A 22016-nucleotide genomic window follows, 5' to 3' on the forward strand; every position below is an offset into this window, starting at 1 on the left:
CTAAACAGCTTCTACCCCCAAGCCATAAGACTCCTGAATATCTAGTCAAATGGCTACCCAGACTATTCACATTGCCCCCTCCCACCCCACCACTGCCACTCTGTTGTCATCAATGCATAGTCACTTTAATTAACTCTACCTACATGTTCATACTACCTCAACTAACCGGTGCCTCTGCACATTGACTCTGTACCGGCACCCCCCTGTATATATTGTTATTTTTTACTGCTCCTCTTTAATTACTTGTTACACTTCTCTCTTATTCTTATCCATATTTTTTTTAACTGCATTGTCAGTTAGGGGCTTGTAAGTAAGCATTTCAATGTAAGGTCTACATCTGTTGTATTCGGTACATGTGACTAATAAAATGTGATTTGAAGTTATATGGACTCACTGTGTGTAATAGGGGTTGACATGATATTTTAGTGACTAACCCTTCCTCTGTACCCCATACATACACCATCTGTAAGGTCCTTCAGTCAAGTATTGAATTTCAAGCACAGATTCAATTACAAAGACCAGGGACCTTTTCGAAAGCCTTTTTCAGAAGGGCAGTGATTGGTAGATGGGTAACAATAGCAAATCAGACATTGAATATATATTTAGGCATGGTGAAGTTAATAATTATTATGTGGATGGTGTATTAAACCACCCAGACACATAAAAGATGCAGTCCTCCTTTTGAACTGAGCAGCAGGATTGAAACAGCTCAGGGATGTCACCATGGTGATTTAAAAAAAAGCTGTGATGGGAGAAAACTGAGGTTGGCCCAACAACATTGTAGAGACTCTACAATAATGACTTACAATGGCAGATTGAAAAGAACAATACAAATATACAGAATAAAAATATTCCAAAACATGCATGTTGTATGCAACAAGGCACACAAGTTATACTTTCAAAAAAACACTGCAAAGCCTTACATTTGGGGCAAATCCAACAACACGGAGTAACTAACTGCCTCCTTATTTTTAAGCATGGTGGTGGCTGCATCATGTTATGGGTATGCTTGACGTCGGCAAATACTGGGCAGTTTTCCAGGATAAAAAGAAACGGGATGAAGCTATGTGCACATGCAAAATCCTTGAGGCTTCAGTCTGCTTTACACCAGTCACTGGGAGGGGAATTCACTTTTCAGCAGGACAATAACCTACAACACAAGGCCAAATCTACACTGGAGTATTTTACCAAGAAGACAGCGAATGTTCCTGAGTGGCCAAATCTGCTTAAATCAATAGCGAGACTTCTTGACAGAGCTTGAAGAACATTAAAAATAATAAATGGGCTAATATTGCACAATCCAGGTGTGTAAAGCTTTAAAAGACTTACCCAGGAAGACACAGATGTAATCGCCCCCTAAGTCAAATGTATTGAGTTAGGGAGCTTAATACTTCTGCAACGACGATATTTTTATTATGTAATCTCTATTCATATTAAATCAATAAAACACTTTGACTTGAGTATTTTGTGTAGATTGTTGACAACAACAAAAAATATTTGATTTATTATTAATCCCACTTAGTACAAACTAAATGTGAGGAAATCCGAGGGGCGTGAACACTGTTGCAAGGCAGTGTAGTTGTAGTGGTGGAGCCTCCCTAACGCCCATCCTAGTTGACAGCAGTTCCAGGCTAGCATGTAGGCCTGCTGCAGGGCTGCCCAACCCTCTTCCTGAAGACCTACCGGCCTGTACTTTTTCACTCACTCACCTGATTCTAATTATTAGCAGGTCCCCCAGACCTTAACTAGTGGAATCAGGTATGTTTGATTACGGTTGGATTGAAAACCTACAGGATGGTAGATCTTCAGGAAGAGCGTTGGGCAGACTTGGTTTAAAATATCAAGTAATAGTTTTAAATGAAAAAAGTATTTACAAATGTACTTATGTTATACTGTACATCTACATCCAGTGTAACTATCAATTTACTGTAATATAACCTATATACATACCACACGTTGTCCTCCCTCTCAATATTTACCTTCAACCTCTTAAGACAGTTTGCTGTACATTATTTAAGTTACAGGTACATAGAAATGAAAAATATATGTTCATTATTATCAGTATTGTGACTAGAAGCCAGAGACCTACAGGGGTCTTAAGAGGAGGGCGAGGGGCCAGGGACACACAAGCTGGTTAGGGGGAGGTGGTGGGGCCAAGGACCCCCAGGTGCCTACAGGGGGGTTGTGAGAGGAGGATCGAAGGCCAGGGAGTCCCAGGGACCTACAGGGGTGCTGTGAGGGGAGGGTGAGAGGCCAGGGACCTACAGGGGTGCTGTGAGGGGAGGGTGAGAGGCCAGGGACCTACAGGGGTGCTGTGAGGGGAGGGTGAGAGGCCAGGGACCTACAGGGGTGCTGTGAGGGGAGGGTGAGAGGCCAGGGACCTACAGGGGTGCTGTGAGGGGAGGGTGAGAGGCCAGAGACCTACAGGGGTGCTGTGAGGGGAGGGTGAGAGGCCAGGGACCTACAGGGGTGCTGTCAGGGGAGGGTGAGAGGCCAGGGACCTACAGGGGTGCTGTGAGGGGAGGGTGAGAGGCCAGGGACCTACAGGGGTGCTGTGAGTGCCCCTGCTAGTAGAATATAGGGGCTGATCTGTCATCATTGATGGGTTGTCTGAAGTAAATCTCCAGGGCTCTGTCACTGTGGAGAGAGGGAGCAAGGAAGAGAGATGTTTAGTCTGGATAGAACACACATGGAAGACACTTAGGTCAAACCCCTAATCCCAACTCATCACCCACCCTAAGGTATTTATCTTCAGTCTTCTGTTTGGTAGATTATAGTGACCCCTATAGAAACCAGAAAGTACAGTAACAGTAGCCATTCTCCACTGACTAAATACTTTTGTTTCTCAATGTGTCTGTAGTTATTATTTATAAAGGGAATGTTAGAGCCAGCATGCAGGCGAGAACAAACAATGCTGTAGTGCTTATTATTGGAGTGAAGTGTTAAACATTTACTCTGAGAGTACAGAACAGACAGGCAGGGTTAGAAGGACTTAGAGTCTTCTGACACTTTTACCTCCATGGAAAAACATTATTTTGCAACCCAGGGCCTCCTGGATTGGCCGGAAGAAACCCCGCCTCAGGAAGGAAAGCCAATCAGAGAGGTCGAAGGTTGGAAAAGGAAAAAACAAAACAGGGATGTCCAGCACCTTACTGAAGCCAGACAGCCAATGACAGCCGAGAGAACCAGAGAGAGTGTGATTAGTTGGTTGGCTGAGTGAGTGAGCGAGCGGCGATGGAGGCTGGTGACTTACTGACGTCCTGTTCTTTCAGAACCGGGACATTTCTGGACCCAAACTGGAAGGTAAAGAAAACCCTTGGGTTTGACTGCCTTAGTGTGCATCCAAAATTGCACCGTATTCCCTATGCAGTGCACTATGTTTGAGTGTACTATGTAGGGAATAGGGTGCTTAAAGCTCATCTCTCATAGTGAAGTCATGCATAGTGAGGTCACAGTTCTTAAAGGCATTGGCACAGCTAGTTAGTCTGGATGTCAGATGAACATACGTTAACTGATATACGGTTCATTTCCCAGGCACAAATTAAACCTGGTATATGCCCACAACAGAACCCTATTGTCTATATAGTGCACTACTTTAGACCAGAGTCCTGATCAAAAGTAGTGCACTACTTTAGACCAGAGTCCTGATCAAAAGTAGTGCACTACTTTAGACCAGAGCCCTATTCTCTATATAGTGCACTACTTTAGACCAGAGTCTTGATCAAAAGTAGTGCACTACTTTAGACCAGAGTCCTGATCAAAAGTAGTGCACTACTTTAGACCAGAGCCCTATTCTCTATATAGTGCACTACTTTAGACCAGAGTCCTGATCAAAAGTAGTGCACTACTTTAGACCAGAGTCCTGATCAAAAGTAGTGCACTATAAAGGGATTAGGGTTCCATTTGGGAGGCAAACTATTCCTGGTTTAAAAATCATGGTTGCTTGAGAAATGATTATTTTTTGTTCCAAGACTACAGGATTCATCTGTGTCTGGGAAGCCAACTCTTTGGACTGGATTTGTGAAGAACGATGGAAGACTGACAATACACATTTTCATGCCCTCAACTTAGCCAAGTCACAGCCTGATGTTTGCCTGCAGAGATGATGTGTAAAAAGCCTAACCACAGAGCTGTCAATGGGACTTGTGTGGCTGCTATAGCACAGCACCTTCTCTACTACAGGTCTCCACAACCAGGGTACTAGGACTTTACACAGGGGGTACTAGGACTTTACACAGGGGGTACTAGGACTTTACACAGGGGGTACTAGGACTTTACACAGGGGGTACTAGGAGTTACACAGGGGGTACTAGGACTTTACACAGGGGGTACTAGGACTATACACAGGGGGTACTAGGACTTTACACAGGGGGTACTAGGACTTTACACGGGGGTACTAGGATGTGTCCTATGGCTTCAGGCTATAACCCTAATACAACTGGAAGTTCAAACAAACCAGGATTATATTCACATGGCAGCAAAACTAGAGAAATACTGTCTGAAGAAGGAGAGGGGGCAGGAAGGAAAGGAGAGGAGGCAGGAAGGAAAGGAGAGGAGGCAGGAAGGAAAGAAAGGAGAGAAGGCAGGAAGGGAAAGGAGGTAGGAAGGATAGGAGAGGAACACATCTATAGTGCCATTCACAAACACACACATTCACCACACACACTGATACTCAAATGGTTCAAATCACATCATGATGACGTGGCGATCAGAGCTTGGTTGCTATGGGACGCCAGAGGTAGTGCATAGAGGATGAGGTGGACAGGGAGAGGTAGGGATGAGGTGTGGACGATGCAGACGCCATGACAACAGACAATACTTCATATGTTTGGCCAGTACTGGTCCAAAACATACTGATGTCAATCAAAATAGAAAAAATATTAAATTAAATCATTTCAAATATATATTTTTTTAAGTCATTAATTTGACAGAACAGATCTCTCCTCTGAACAAACTGTTTATTAATATATAGATATGTTTTATTTAGAATACCTTTTGTAAAAAGTCACCATACATTCAATGTCAAAGTTCAATAGTAGCGCCGTAGCATGCTCAAAGATAATGACTTTTTATATTATTCAAATAAATATTTTATATTTTTCTGGAAATCTTTTTACAACAAACACTTAACGCATTTTTCAAAGAAATGAAGACCAAAAAAGGACATAATCACTCAGGACATACGATGAGAATCATATTATTAAACATATTGTTTGTACTTTCTGTCAACTAGATCACAGCAGTTATGGAGAAAACTAGACAAAGGTCATGGAAGGTTCAAATGGTTGTAGAGGGGTCAATGATGACTGCCCCAACTGCTGAAAGAGCATATTCAGGGGTCAGAAAAGGTCCAAACTGAGCTCCATCAATGAATATTTCAGACTGACCACTCATGGGATGGCTTGGAGGAGGTCCTAGAAAGGACTGGATGTATATAGTGTGATCTGAATTTGAAACCAGATATATTTTGCACTGTGAAACATTTATTTATATTTTTAACAAAATAATCATCTTGATTTTAAGATTCATAAAAAGAGGAAAATATGAAATTCGTCCTGGATGGTAAATGATCACCCAGACAAAAGTTGATAAAACAAAAGTTGATTCTTGCGTCAAATTTGAAAGGGGTGTCCAAGTTAAACTAAGATATTTATATTCCACAACCTAAGTTGCACATTTAAACTACCACAGAAGAAAAGGAACATTTCAGAAGTAAGGCATAATGACACCGTCGGAAACCCCTCAAATGGACTTCAGCATTGACAGGTCACACCAGGCAATGAGTGCAACGCCACATAGTGTATATCAAAGGAACAACAGACAGAATATCTGCACAGCCTCAATGCAAACAAAGGCTACGTCCCAAACAGCACCTATTCCCCATAGAATGGGCCCTGGGCAAATGTACATAGGGAATAGGGTTCCATTTGAGACATCCGAAGCCTCCATTATCATGTTGAGTCATTCCACGTGCTTTAGAAAAGCAGTTTAGTCCAGTTCAGTGGCTGAGTGAAGTACAATGACTGTATACAATGTTGATCTTTTTGGCACTTGTACCGTACACGAACATGTCTTTTCAGATTGAACAAAATGACACAACCATGTACATGCATGAAAGTCAAAGACAAGCAGTGGCAAAGGCAGTCTCTTGTTTGAGATTGAGAGTTTAGTAGTGTCCATTTGGTCCTCGCACAGACATTGATTAGATAGAGAAGTTCAAAGTTAAGAGTTCAGAGTGGGAAACGCTGCAAGCCGATTGGTGGACGGGCTTCTCCCTGGCTCTCCCTCTCAGCGCCCTCCTCATCCTCTACCCACCAACCGCCACTGTCACCGCCACCGACCCGAGGAAGGAAGGAGTGAAGGAGGGATCAAGGAGAGGAAGAAAGGACAGAAAGGAGGGATGAGACTTGGAGCTCTTCCACTTGGAGAAGGAGTGTGTGGGAGGAGGGGGATACAGGGAGACTGAGGGGGAGAGACAGGGAGGAGACTAAGGGGGAGAGACAGGGAGGAGACTGAGGGGGAGAGACAGGGAGGAGACTGAGGGGGAGAGACAGGGAGACTGAGGGGGAGAGACAGGGAGGAGACTAAGGGGGAGAGACAGGGAGGAGACTAAGGGGGAGAGACAGGGAGGCGACTAAGGGGAGAGACAGGGAGGAGACTGAGGAGGAGAGACAGGGAGGAGACTGAGGGGGAGAGACAGGGAGGAGACTGGGGGAGAGACAGGGAGGAGACTGAGGGGGAGAGACAGGGAGGAGACTGAGGGGGAGAGACAGGGAGGAGACTGAGGGGGAGAGACAGGGAGGAGACTGAGGGGGAGAGACAGGGAGGAGACTAAGGGGGAGAGACAGGGAGGAGAGACTAAGGGGGAGAGACAGGGAGGAGACTAAGGGGGAGAGACAGGGAGGAGACTAAGGGGGAGAGACAGGGAGGAGACTAAGTGGTGAGATTGTTGGGAAGAGACTGAAAGGGGGGGGGGGGGGGGCTGGGAAGAGAGGGGACGGCCCCTGTGCTATCCGGTAGGGAGCTGTCTCTGTCTGTCTGTTCTCACACTGTCGAAATCAATTTGCCATCGGGATCAGAACTGTGGAACAAGGAACAAAGAGAAAGGAAGCTTGCCAGGTGGGAAGAGAAGACACACACTCCGAGAGAAGATGGAGGGACAAGACAGCCACAAGGCAAGGAGGGCAGGCAGGCAGGGGTGGATTTGGGAGGAGCGGTGTAGGGAGGAGAGGGGTGCTGTACCATCAGCGTGTTTTGAGTGGATCAGTTTGAACAAGGCAAGGCACAGAATCACTCATCTTGATCACACAATGAGTAGTGATCAGTAGTTAGTTGAAGATCAGTGATTCTGCACAGTCAGACTGCAGTGTCGTCCATCTCAAACACACACACGAGTAGCAAGTACTTCCCTCCCACCTAAACCTCCCACACCAAAACACACCTGGCTGCCATAGTTACCGAGATGGGACTCCCTTCATCAGGGTCATGTTCATTAGGACACACAAAACGCTTTGCAACAGACATTTGCATTTCTTATTGTACAAGTCCAGGTTAGTACCACTTGTTTGTCAGTTTTCCTCCGTTTGGTAACCTAATGAACACAACCCAGGCCTCTATATCTATCTGAGTATTAATGATGATAGCACAAAACTAACTTCTGAAGGGTAAAGAAATGGAATGTATTGATATTTGAATGTTTCACAGAATCACTTGTCTTTTTGAACAATATGCAAATTCAACCCAAGTAACCTAGAGGCCATTTGTGATGAGGTAATCCAAGTCATCTGGTTGGCAGTGGGGGTCTGGTGTAAGATGAGTTCAGTGCCTCTAGGGTGGAGACACCCTGGGCCTGTTAGGTCTATAAATACAAGATCTGACCCAGAATCAGATATTCAGGAACAAAAGGAGTATGTGAAACGACCATAGACTTGGATAGACAGCTCAAGTGCAACGAAGCCTGTTTTAGCATGGACAGCTCCATTGAGGACATTCACCATTTTGAAGTAGTCAACTGGGTGGGACTTTCTATTGATTATGGAAGGATCACATAATTCCATCCAGGTCATCAGGAGGGATCAGCCAATGAATGATACTACAGAACGAACATTATATAAATGGAGACGGTTGTAAATAGCCAACCTTGGATTTATACCTGTTCAGACAACAGACTACAGGTGGCAGTGTTGATCATTTCAGTTTGTTAACCGACTGTCAATAGAAGAAGAAGAAATTGCCTTCTTTCTTTTAGAGGAAAACTCCACCCAAAAGCGATCTTTTGGTATTTGTTTCATTGGTCCATTGTTGACATAGTCCCCAAAAAGTTTTTCATGTCAGCAAGATATGCAACTTTAAAAAAAACTGAAATAATCCCCATAAAATCCAGCATCATATGATGGGTATGATTTCTGTTTTTATTTTTACGTTACATAAGTTGAAAACTTGATTGCTGACAAGTAAAACATTTTTGGTACTACATCAACAATATACTAATGAAACAAATACCAAAAGATACTCCTTTAAAATGGAGAAATCCCTTAATGGTGCTACCAATGCTGTCACAGAAGCCATTATGGCATAGATGCAAAAAAGAGCTCTCTATCAAACTCTATGTAGAAGCACTTGTAGCGCCAGACCAGAGCTCGTCAGAGCCCCAGCCTCACCAAGCAGTGATGTCAACATGAGGTCAGAATGATGTCATTCGATATGTCACAAGACACATACATACAAGTAAACACACACACACGCCTTCCCCACTGTCAGACAGACAGAAATAAATCAATCTCTTGGGATGAACCTAGGTTAACCCCTCCTCCCAGAGCAGTGGATCTGACTTCTGATTGGATTACAGAAACTAACTCTGTCCCAAATGAAACCCTATTCCTAATTATCTGCACTGCTTCTGAAAAGGGCCCATAGGGCTCTGGTCAAAAGTAGTGCACTCTAGGGAATAGAGTGCCATTGGGCTGGGGTTAAAAGTAGTGCACTATGTAGGGAATAGGGTGCCACTTGGGATAGAGTCCGTTTGAGAGACAAACATTGACTCAGAAACAGTTGGAGAATAAACCTTCTATACACTAGTTATATGAAATGCTGTTGTCATTAAATGACACAAGTCAATATAGCAGCTATGGAGTCTGAGGAAAAAGCAAGCAAGACCCCAAAAGAGGAGAAATGAAAGCTTCCTCAGAGCTGGACATCCAAGACTGGTCTTATATAATATATGCCATTTAGCAGACACTTTTATCCAAAGCCTGAAGAGCTGCAGTGTCTCCAAGTTTTAACTCAAACTAAACAGCTAAACTTCCACATCAAAGCAATATTGGTCTTTAATGATCTACACTGAACATAAATATAAACACAACATGTAAAGTGTTGGTCCCGTGTTTCATGAGCTGAAATAGAAGTTCCCCCAATTTTTACATACGCACAAAACAGCTTATTTCTCTCAAATTCTGTGCACAAATGTGTTTACCTCCCTGTTAGTGAGCATTTCTCTTTTGCCAGGATAATCCATCCACCTAACAGGTGTGGCATTTCAAGAAGCTGATTAAACAGCATGATTATTACACAGGTGCATCTTGTGCTGTTGACAATAAAAGGTCACTCTAAAATGTGCAGTCACACAACACAATGCTACAGATGTCCCAAAAGTTTTGAGGGAGTGTGAAATTGGCATGCTGACTGCAGGAATGTCCACAAAAGCTGTTGCCAGAGAATTTAATGTTCATTTCTCTACCATAAGCCGCGTCCAATGTCGTTTTGGAGTATTTGGCAGTATGTCCAACCGGCCTCAACCACAGACCACGTGTAACCACAGACCACGTGTAACCACAGACCACGTGTAACCACGCCAGCCCAGGACCTCCACATCCAGCTTCTTCACCTGCGGGATCGTCTGAGACCAGCCACCCAGACAGCTGATGAAACCGAGGCTTTGCACAACCGAAGAACTTCTGCAAAAACTGTGAGAAACAGTCTCAGGGAAGCTCATATGCATACTTGTAGTCCTAATTAGGGTCTTGACCTGACAGGCATCGTAACAGACTTCGCTGGCCAATGGCACGCTGGAGAAGTGTGCTCTTCACCGATGAGTCCTGGTTTCAACTGTACCTGGCAGATGTGGTGTTGTGTAGGCGAGCGGTTTGCTGATGTCAACGTTGTGAACAGAGTGCCCCATGGTGGCGGAGGGGTTGTGGTATGGGCAGGCAAAAGCTAAGGACAACGAACAAAATTGCATTTGAATCGATGGCAAATTGAATACACAGGGATACCATGTCGAGATCCTGAGGCGATTGTTGTTCCATTCATCCACCGCCATCACCTCATGTTTCAGCAAGATAATGTACGGCCCCATGCCGCAAGGTTCTGTACACAATTCCTGGAAGCTGGAAATGTGCCAGTTCTTTCATGGCCTGAGTACTAAACCAGACATGTCAGCCATTGAACATGTTTGGGATGCTCTGGATCAATGTGTACGACAGCGTGTTCTAGTTCCTGCCAATATCCAGCAACTTTGCACAGCTATTCCACAGGCCTCAATCAACAGCCTGATCAACTCTATGGGAAGGTGATGTCGTACTGCATGGGGTAAATGATGTTCACACCAGATACTGACTGGTTTTCTGATCTACTCCCCTACTGTTTTGTTTAAGGTATCTCTGACCAACAGATGCATATCTGTATTCCCAGTCATGTGAAATCCATAGATTAGGGCCTAATGAACTTATTCCAATTGACTGATTTCCTTATGAACTGTAACTCATGTTGTGCTTATATTTTTGTTCATTGTAGTTTTATTTTTACTCTCATATCCCAGTCTAGTCAGTGCTGTGTATTTATTTTTTTAAATTTGAATTTTTACCCCCTTTTTCTCCCCAATTTCGTGGTATCCAACTGTTAGTAGCTACTATCTTGTCTCATCGCTACAACTTCCGTACGGGCTCGGGAGAGACAAAGGTCGAAAGTCAGGCGATCCAACCGGAAGCCAGCTGCACCAATGTGTCAGAGGAAACACCGTGCACCTGACAACCTTGGTTAGCGCGCACTGGTGCACCTGACAACCTTGGTTAGCGCGCACTGGTGCACCTGACAACCTTGGTTAGCGCGCACTGGTGCACCTGACAACCTGGCACTGGTGCACCTGACAACCTTGGTTAGCGCGCACTGGTGCACCTGACAACTGGTGCACCTGACAACCTTGGTTAGCGCGCACTGGTGCACCTGACAACCTTGGTTAGCGCGCACTGGTGCACCTGACAACCTTGGTTAGCGCACTGGTGCACCTGACAACCTGGTTGCACCTGACAACCTTGGTTAGCGCGCACTGGTGCACCTGACAACTGGTGCACCTGACAACCTTGGTTAGCGCGCACTGGTGCACCTGACAACCTTGGTTAGCGCGCACTGGTGCACCTGACAACCTTGGTTAGCGCGCACTGGTGCACCTGACAACCTTGGTTAGCGCGCACTGGTGCACCTGACAACCTTGGTTAGCGCGCACTGCTCCCGGCCCTGCTCCCGGCCCGCCACAGGAGTTCACATTCATACTACATGGTGATCAGTCATTCATACCACTCAGTGTAACTACCAGGTCAGTACAGTAGTTCACATTCATACTACATGGTGATGAGTCATTCATACCACTCAGTGTAACTACCAGGTCAGTACAGTAGTTCACATTCATACTACATGGTGATCAGTCATTCATACCACTTAGTGTAACTACCAGGTCAGTACAGTAGTTCACATTCATACTACATGGTGATCAGTCATTCATACCACTCAGTGTATCTACCAGGTCAGTACAGTAGTTCACATTCATACTACATGGTGATCAGTCATTCATACCACTCAGTGTAACTACCAGGTCAGTACAGTAGTTCACATTCATACTACATGGTGATCAGTCATTCATACCACTCAGTGTAACTACCAGGTCAGTACAGTAGTTCACATTCATACTACATGGTGATCAGTCATTCATACCACTCAGTGTATCTACCAGGTCAGTACAGTAGTTCACATTCATACTACATGGTGATCAGTCATTCATACCACTCAGTGTAACTACCAGGTCAGTACAGTAGGTCACATTCATACTACATGGTGATCAGTCATTCATACCACTCAGTGTAACTACAGGTCAGTACAGTAGTTCACATTCATACTACATGCTGATCAGTCATTCATACCACTCAGTGTAACTACCAGGTCAGTACAGTAGTTCACATTCATACTACATGGTGATCAGTCATTCATACCACTCAGTGTAACTACCAGGTCAGTACAGTAGGTCACATTCATACTACATGGTGATCATTCATACCACTCAGTGTAACTACCAGGTCAGTACAGTAGTTCACATTCATACTACATGGTGATCAGTCATTCATACCACTTAGTGTAACTACCAGGTCAGTACAGTAGTTCACATTCACACTACATGGTGATCAGTCATTCATACCACTCAGTGTAACTACCAGGTCAGTACAGTAGTTCACATTCATACTACATGGTGATCATTCATACCACTCAGTGTAACTACCAGGTCAGTACAGTAGGTCACATTCATACTACATGGTGATCATTCATACCACTCAGTGTAACTACCAGGTCAGTAGTTCAGGGAGGTTGATAATAAGGTTCTTACCTTGCAGCAGCAAAGCGACTGTCATAGTCCTCAAGGGCAGGCTGAAATGGAAAAGAGCATTATCATGACACAGTTCAGTCCTACATTAGAATATTCCTACATTAGAACACTCCTTAACACACAGTTCATTCCTACATTAGAACACTCCTTAACACACAGTTCATTCCTACATTAGAACACCCCTTAACACACAGTTCATTCCTACATTAGAACACTCCTTAACACACAGTTCATTCCTACATTAGAACACTCCTTAACACACAGTTCATTCCTACATTAGAACACTCCTTAACACACAGTTCATTCCTACATTAGAACACTCCTTAACACACAGTTCATTCCTACATTAGAACATTCCTTAACACACAGTTCATTCCTACATTAGAACACTCCTTAACAGTTCATTCCTACAGTTCATTCCAGTTCATTCCTACATTAGAACACCCCTTAACACACAGTTCATTCCTACATTAGAACACTCCTTAACACACAGTTCATTCCTACATTGGAACACTTAACACACAGTTAACACACATTTCATTCAGTTCATTACATTAGAACACTCCTTATTAGAACACTCCAGTTATTCCTACACACAGTTCATTCCTACATTAGAACACTCCTTAACACACAGTTCATTCCTACATTAGAACACTCCAGTTCATTCCTACATTAGAACACTCCAGTTCATTCCTACATTAGAACACTCCAGTTCATTCCTACATTAGAACACTCCAGTTCATTCCTACATTAGAACACTCCAGTTCATTCCTAAATCTCACAAATCCGTTAATACCTTACAAAGATAACCATAGCATGGCCTAATGATACATTAATTACTGTGAGTAACTGTATTTTAATTTGACATTTTTTGATTCATCTTTATTTAACTAGGAAAGTCAGTTAAGAACAAATTCTTATTTACAATGACGCCCTACCCCGGGCCAAACCCTAACAACGCTGGGCCAATTGTGCGCCACCCTATGGGATTCCCAATCACAGCTGGTTGTGATAGTCTGGAATCGAACCAGGGTCTGTAGTGATGCCTCTAGCACTGAGATGTAGTGCCTCGGACCGCTGCGCCACTCGGGAGCTCCAAGTATGGTCGTGTATGATCACTCAGTGTCTATTTTATAATGTACTTTCATTAACTCATGTATAAAAGCAGTTATTGATAGAGAACCTCCAGCAGATGGCGCCAGAGCCACATTCCTACTCTATATCCCTGTGTTCTCCTGCAGTATTACTCCTTACAGTACATAGTGTTAACAGAACAATCCTCCAGAGTCCTCCAGATAGCCAATCAGACCAGGCACCTCTACTCTCCAGACTGAATCAACCACACAGTGGATTACTGGGAAGATGGTGTGTTCTGAGTGGGAGATTCTGTCTGGAGTCCTCCAGATAGCCAATCAGACCAGACACCTCTAGTCTCCAGACTGAATCAACCACAGTGGATTACTGGGAAGAGGGCGTGTTCTGAGTGGGAGATTCTGTCTGGAGTCCTCCAGATAGCCAATCAGACCAGACACCTCTAGTCTAAAGACTGAATCAACCACACAGTGGATTACTGGGAAGAGGGCGTGTTCTGAGTGGGAGATTCTGTCTGGAGTCCTCCAGATAGCCAATCAGACCAGACACCTCTACTCTCCAGACTGAATCAACCTCAGTGGATTACTGGGAAGAGGGCGTGTTCTGAGTGGGAGATTCTGTCTGGAGTCCTCCAGATAGCCAATCAGACCAGACACCTCTACTCTCCAGACTGAATCAACCTCAGTGGATTACTGGGAAGAGGGCGTGTTCTGAGTGGGAGATTCTGTCTGGAGTCCTCCAGATAGCCAATCAGACCAGACACCTCTAGTCTCCAGACTGAATCAACCTCAGTGGATTACTGGGAAGAGGGCGTGTTCTGAGTGGGAGATTGTGTTTGTCGTGTGTCTTTAGAAGTATATGGCTGTCTGTTTCAGTTGTGTAGAGAAAATGGTGTAGGACCGTGGCCTGGTGTGTGTCAGCGTCTATCCATCTGTGTGTCAGCATCTGTCCGACTGCGTGTTCGCTCACAAACACTGACCTGTGTGGTAAAGCCTGCCATGCTGTAGGGCCTGGGTCTGCTCTGTGCCAGGCTCTGTGCCAGCAGGCGGGCAGTCAGGCCGTAGTCGGGCATGGGCAGAGACATGTCGCTCTCCAGCAGGTTCCCAGTGCTGCTGCTCTTCCCATGGTGCAGACTGGAGGGGACAACAATCATTCAGTCAATCAAATCAAGCTTTACTGAACGTGAAGAGATGAGATGGAACAACTACCTCTCCCCCTACTGTATTTATTTATTTTGCTCCTTTGAACCACATTATTTCTCTCTCTACTTTGCACATTCTTCCACTGCAAATCTACCATTCCAGTGTTTTACTTGCTATATTGTATTTACTTCGCCAACATGGCCTTTTTTTGCCTTTACCTCCCTTATCTCACCTCATTTGCTCACATTGTATATAGACTTATTTTTCTACTGTATTATTGACTGCATGTTTGTTTTACTCCATGTGTAACTCTGTGTTGTTGTGTGTGTCGAACTGCTTTGCTTTATCTTGGCCAGGTCGCAATTGTAAATGAGAACGTTCTCAACTTGCCTACCTGGTTAAATAAAGGTGAAATATATATATATATATATATATATATATATATATATATATATATATATTTAAAAAATGGACAATATCATATTATTGTTAGTATAGTACTGGCTAGGATATTATCTACTTACTTCACCTGAATGGTGTAGTACTGGCTAGGATATTATCTACTTACTTCACCTGAACGGTGTAGTACTGGCTAGGATATTATCTACTTACTTCACCTGAACGGTGTAGTACTGGCTAGGATATTATCTACTTACTTCACCTGAACGGTGTAGTACTGGCTAGGATATTATCTACTTACTTCACCTGAACGGTGTAGTACTGGCTAGGATATTATCTACTTACTTCACCTGAACGGTGTAGTACTGGCTAGGATATTATCTACTTACTTCACCTGAACGGTGTAGTACTGGCTAGGATATTATCTACTTACTTCACCTGAACGGTACAGTACTGGCTAGGATATTATCTCACCTGAACGGTGTAGTACTTCACCTGAACGGTGTAGTACTGGCTAGGATATTATCTACTTACTTCACCTGAACGGTGTAGTACTGGCTAGGATATTATCTACTTACTTCACCTGAACGGTGGAGTACTGGCTAGGATATTATCTCCTTCCTTCACCTGAACGGTGTAGTACTGGCTAGGATATTATCTACTTACTTCACCTGAACGGTGGAGTACTGGCTAGGATATTATCTCCTTCCTTCACCTGAACGGTGTAGTACTGGCTAGGATATTATCTACTTACTTCACCTGAACGGTATAGTACTGGCTAGGATATTATCTACTTACTTCACCTGAACGGTGTAGTACTGGCTAGGATATTATCTACTTACTTCACCTGGAGCTTCTCCTTCTCACTCTCTGGTAGCACACGTGTGTAAGAGAAGGGGAACCAGCCACGCCTGAGGGGGGAAACAGGTAAGATGAGTTAAGATGAAGACACATGCTGGAAACTACATTAGATCTGAATCCTCTTGAGATCTGCGGTTAACTCTGACTTCTGTGGAAATCACGCATTGATGTTTAACCAAAGACTTGCGCAAAATCCTCAGTTCTGAATGTCAGTCTACAGGTTAATTTGCAGCACAGGAGGTTGGTGACACCTTCATTGGGGAGGACGGGCTCGTGGTAATGGCTGGAGTGGAGTAAGTGGAATGGTATCAAACACATGGTTTCCATGGTTTCCATGTGTTTGATGTCATTCCATTGACTCCGTTCCAGACAGTATTATGAGCCGTTCTCCCCTCAGCAGCCTCCATTGATATGTAGTACTGAACACACAAGCTTTCATTCCATGTCTCTGTGACAGACAGACACTTACATCTTGTTCTTCTCGTTCTCCCCGTAGTGCCATCCGTCACGGGCCTCTGGGACCAGCAGGGTGATGACGTCTCCCTCAGAGAAGCTGAGCAGGGTGCTGTTGTCTCCGGCCGCGTGGGAGAAGATGGCCTGGACACGGGCACGACCGTTCTTCTCCAGCCCCGCTGCCATGGAGCTAGACCTGGGCAGGGTACGGGTCTCACCTGGGGCCGGGGTGGAGAAGGGGGACATCAGTGTCACGCTACACAGCACAATGTGGCTCCTGGAAGAGTTTTTACTAAGGAAGATGCTATGTTAGTTGCTAATTTAGTTACTAAGACTAGCTGATTCACAACGTCATTGTTATTCCCATCTGCTTTGAGGATATTAACCTGTTTACGTGACGCTGGCAGTATACGGTTCTCTTACCAGACAGTAACGTAACAGTATACAGTTATCTACCAGAGACTAGCAGAGTTAGCTTAAGTTCTCTTACCAGACAGTAACGTAACAGTATACAGTTATCTACCAGAGACTAGCAGAGTTAGCTTAAGTTCTCTTACCAGACAGTAACGTAACAGTATACAGTTATCTACCAGAGACTAGCAGAGTTAGCTTAAGTTCTCTTACCAGACAGTAACGTAACAGTTATCTACCAGAGACTAGCAGAGTTAGCTTAAGTTCTCTTACCAGACAGTAACGTAACAGTTATCTACCAGAGACTAGCAGAGTTAGCTTAAGTTCTCTTACCAGACAGTAACGTAACAGTTATCTACCAGAGACTAGCAGAGTTAGCTTAAGTTCTCTTACCAGACAGTAACGTAACAGTTATCTACCAGAGACGAGCAGAGTTAGCTTAAGTTCTCTTACCAGACAGTAACGTAACAGTATACAGTTATCTACCAGAGACTAGCAGTTAGCTTAAGTTCTCTTACCAGACAGTAACAGTAAACAGTTATCTACCAGAGACTAGCAGAGTTAGCTTAAGTTCTCTTACCAGACGGTAACGTAACAGTATACAGTTATCTACCAGAGACTAGCAGAGTTAGCTTAAGAGCAGAGTTCGCTTAAGTTCTCTTACCAGACAGTAACGTAACAGTTATCTACCAGAGACGAGCAGAGTTAGCTTAAGTTCTCTTACCAGACAGTAACATAACAGTTATCTACCAGAGACGAGCAGAGTTAGCTTAAGTTCTCTTACCAGACAGTAACGTAACAGTATACAGTTATCTACCAGAGACTAGCAGAGTTAGCTTAAGTTCCCTTACCAGACAGTAACGTAACAGTATACAGTTATCTACCAGAGACGAGCAGAGTTAGCTTAAGTTCCCTTACCAGACAGTAACGTAATAGTATACAGTTATCTACCAGAGACGAGCAGAGTTAGCTTAAGTTCTCTTACCAGACAGTAACGTAACAGTTATCTACCAGAGACGAGCAGAGTTAGCTTAAGTTCTCTTACCAGACAGTAACGTAACAGTATACAGTTATCTACCAGAGACTAGCAGAGTTAGCTTAAGTTCTCTTACCAGACAGTAACGTAACAGTATACAGTTATCTACCAGAGACTAGCAGAGTTAGCTTAAGTTCTCTTACCAGATAGTAACAGTATACAGTTATCTACCAGAGACTAGCAGATTTAGCTTAAGTTCCCTTACCAGACAGTAACGTAACAGTATACAGTTATCTACCAGAGACTAGCAGAGTTCGCTTAAGTTCTCTTACCAGACAGTAACGTAACAGTATACAGTTATCTACCAGAGACTAGCAGAGTTAGCTTAAGTTCTCTTACCAGACAGTAACAGTATACAGTTATCTACCAGAGACTAGCAGAGTTAGCTTAAGTTCTCTTACCAGACAGTAACGTAACAGTATACAGTTATCTACCAGAGACTAGCAGAGTTAGCTTAAGTTCTCTTACCAGACAGTAACGTAACAGTATACAGTTATCTACCAGAGACTAGCAGAGTTAGCTTAAGTTCTCTTACCAGACAGTAACGTAACAGTATACAGTTATCTACCAGAGACTAGCAGAGTTCGCTTAAGTTCTCTTACCAGACAGTAACGTAACAGTTATCTACCAGAGACTAGCAGAGTTAGCTTAAGTTCTCTTACCAGACAGTAACGTAACAGTTATCTACCAGAGACGAGCAGAGTTAGCTTAAGTTCTCTTACCAGACAGTAACGTAACAGTTATCTACCAGAGACGAGCAGAGTTAGCTTAAGTTCTCTTACCAGACAGTAACGTAACAGTATACAGTTATCTACCAGAGACTAGCAGAGTTAGCTTAAGTTCTCTTACCAGACAGTAACAGTATACAGTTATCTACCAGAGACTAGCAGAGTTAGCTTAAGTTCTCTTACCAGACAGTAACGTAACAGTATACAGTTATCTACCAGAGACTAGCAGAGTTAGCTTAAGTTCTCTTACCAGACAGTAACAGTATACAGTTATCTACCAGAGACTAGCAGAGTTAGCTTAAGTTCTCTTACCAGACAGTAACGTAACAGTATACAGTTATCTACCAGAGACTAGCAGAGTTAGCTTAAGTTCTCTTACCAGACAGTAACGTAACAGTATACAGTTATCTACCAGAGACTAGCAGAGTTAGCTTAAGTTCTCTTACCAGACAGTAACGTAACAGTATACAGTTATCTACCAGAGACTAGCAGAGTTAGCTTAAGTTCTCTTACCAGACAGTAACGTAACAGTATACAGTTATCTACCAGAGACTAGCAGAGTTCGCTTAAGTTCTCTTACCAGACAGTAACGTAACAGTATACAGTTATCTACCAGAGACTAGCAGAGTTAGCTTAAGTTCTCTTACCAGACAGTAACAGTATACAGTTATCTACCAGAGACTAGCAGAGTTAGCTTAAGTTCTCTTACCAGACAGTAACGTAACAGTATACAGTTATTTACCAGAGACTAGCAGAGTTAGCTTAAGTTCTCTTACCAGACAGTAACGTAACAGTATACAGTTATCTGCCAGAGACGAGCAGAGTTAGCTTAAGTTCTCTTACCAGACAGTAACGTAACAGTATACAGTTATCTACCAGAGACGAGCAGAGTTAGCTTAAGTTCTCTTACCAGACAGTAACAGTATACAGTTATCTACCAGAGACTAGCAGAGTTAGCTTGAGTTCTCTTACCAGACAGTAACGTAACAGTATACAGTTATCTACCAGAGACTAGCAGAGTTAGCTTAAGTTCTCTTACCAGACAGTAACGTAACAGTTATCTACCAGAGACTAGCAGAGTTAGCTTAAGTTCTCTTACCAGACAGTAACGTAACAGTATACAGTTATCTACCCGAGACTAGCAGAGTTAGCTTAAGTTCTCTTACCAGACAGTAACAGTATACAGTTATCTACCAGAGACTAGCAGAGTTAGCTTAAGTTCTCTTACCAGACAGTAACAGTATACAGTTATCTACCAGAGACTAGCAGAGTTAGCTTAAGTTCTCTTACCAGACAGTAACGTAACAGTATACAGTTATCTACCAGAGACGAGCAGAGTTAGCTTAAGTTCTCTTACCAGACAGTAACGTAACAGTTATCTACCAGAGACTAGCAGAGTTAGCTTAAGTTCTCTTACCAGACAGTAACGTAACAGTTATCTACCAGAGACGAGCAGAGTTAGCTTAAGTTCTCTTACCAGACAGTAACGTAATAGTTATCTACCAGAGACGAGCAGAGTTAGCTTAAGTTCTCTTACCAACAGAGGTCTTGTTCTTGGCAGGCTGGGGCCTGCGGACGGGCAGGGTATTGGAGTAGTGCTCACTGACCTGCATAGAGATACATGCATGACCTGTATATTATCTACATGACCTGTATATTATCTACATGACCTGTATATTATCTACATGACCTGTATATTATCTACATGACCTGTATATTATCTACATGACCTGTATATTATCTACATGACCTGTATATTATCTACATGACCTGTATATTATCTCTTACCTGTATATTATTGACCTGTATATTATCTACATGACCTGTATATTATCTACATGACCTGTATATTATCTACATGACCTGTATATTATCTACATGACCTGTATATTATCTACATGACCTGTATATTATCTACATGACCTGTATATTATCTACATGACCTGTATATTATCTACATGACCTGTATATTATCTACATGACCTGTATATTATCTACATTACCTGTATATTATCTACATTACCTGTATATTATCTACATTACCTGTATATTATCTACATGACCTGTATATTATCTACATACAGTGTGTGTGCGAGATATATATATATATATATATGCTCAGTAGACAGTTTATTAGGTACACTACCCCGTTCATGAAAATAGATCACTCCTACAGACAGTGAGTCAAGTAGCTGTGGCTTGCTTTATAAAGCAGGCAGGCAGGCATCCAGTTACTGTTCAATTGAACGTTAGAATGGGCAAATCACATTGCTTGTTTTGACCCAGTGTAGAAACAACAGTTACAGAATCATCTGCATCCACTTGAATATTAACAGACACACATTTACATAACATTTTAGCATTAGCAGACACTAAGATGGATCCCTGGAGGATATCAATTGTACAATATACTACCAGTATATATACTATCTATGTAATTCTGTGTTCTGTGCTGACCTGTCTCTGGGTGGGGGCCTGTCCCTGGGGTAGGGAAGGGGCCTGGGGGGAGGAGGGTCTTCCTTGGAGCTGGGAGACTGACACCCCCCCCTCTGTCCAGTACTCTTCCTCTCCGTGGAGTCCTGTTGTACCGTTCACCATGGAAATCCCATCTGAACCCATCAGCCTCTGGAAACACGGAATATATACATTCAGAAACATGCACTACAGCAGGGATCATCAACTAGATTTAGCTGCAGGCAACAAAAAAAAAGATTGAGCGCATGATCGGTGGCCCGGAACATGATCGGTGGCCCGGAACATGATCGGTGGCCCGGAACATGATCGGTGGCCCGGAACATGATCGGTGGCCCGGAACATGATCGGTGGCCCGGAACATGATCGGTGGGCCGGAACATGATCGGTGGCCCGGGACATGATCGGTGGCCCGGAACATGATCGGTGGCCCGGAACATGATCGGTGGGCCGGAACATGATCGGTGGCCCGGAACATGATCGGTGGCCCGGAACATGATCGGTGGCCCGGAACATGATCGGTGGCCCGGAACATGATCGGTGGCCGGAACATGATCGGTGGCCCGGAACATGATCGGTGGGCCGGAACATGATCGGTGGGCCGGAACATGATCGGTGGCCCGGAACATGATAATTTGTAGACGGTAAATTTGACGGGCCACCAGTTGGGGAACTGCACTACATGACACATTAACAGTAGTAGTATACTGTACATACATTCATATACGGTCTGGTATCTATAGTGTGTGTGTGGAAGAAGCTACAGTATATCC

At 43.7% G+C, this 22016-nt stretch overlaps 1 protein-coding gene across 2 annotated transcripts in view; it reads right to left on the reverse strand.

Moving 5' to 3' along the window:
* Nucleotides 1–2346: 2346 nt before the first annotated feature.
* Nucleotides 2347–22016, reverse strand: part of baiap2a (BAR/IMD domain containing adaptor protein 2a) — a 190620-nt gene continuing 170950 nt past the window's right edge. Inside the window, exons 9-16 of one of the 2 annotated variants that reach the window (XM_065010766.1) lie at nucleotides 21229–21396; nucleotides 20309–20378; nucleotides 16613–16814; nucleotides 16125–16193; nucleotides 14721–14874; nucleotides 12650–12690; nucleotides 3254–3296; nucleotides 2347–2637 (exon numbers count right to left, since the gene is read on the reverse strand). In XM_065010766.1, the coding sequence (XP_064866838.1) occupies nucleotides 3269–3296; nucleotides 12650–12690; nucleotides 14721–14874; nucleotides 16125–16193; nucleotides 16613–16814; nucleotides 20309–20378; nucleotides 21229–21396 (732 nt within the window). In that variant the 3' untranslated portion in view covers nucleotides 2347–2637; nucleotides 3254–3268. The remainder of the gene's footprint in view (nucleotides 2638–3253; nucleotides 3297–12649; nucleotides 12691–14720; nucleotides 14875–16124; nucleotides 16194–16612; nucleotides 16815–20308; nucleotides 20379–21228; nucleotides 21397–22016) is intronic. The other variant, XM_065010765.1, reaches the window with a different exon arrangement.

The sequence above is a fragment of the Oncorhynchus nerka genome, linkage group LG26 (assembly GCF_034236695.1).
Source record: "Oncorhynchus nerka isolate Pitt River linkage group LG26, Oner_Uvic_2.0, whole genome shotgun sequence".
In the NCBI taxonomy this organism is placed as follows: Eukaryota; Metazoa; Chordata; class Actinopteri; order Salmoniformes; family Salmonidae; genus Oncorhynchus; species Oncorhynchus nerka.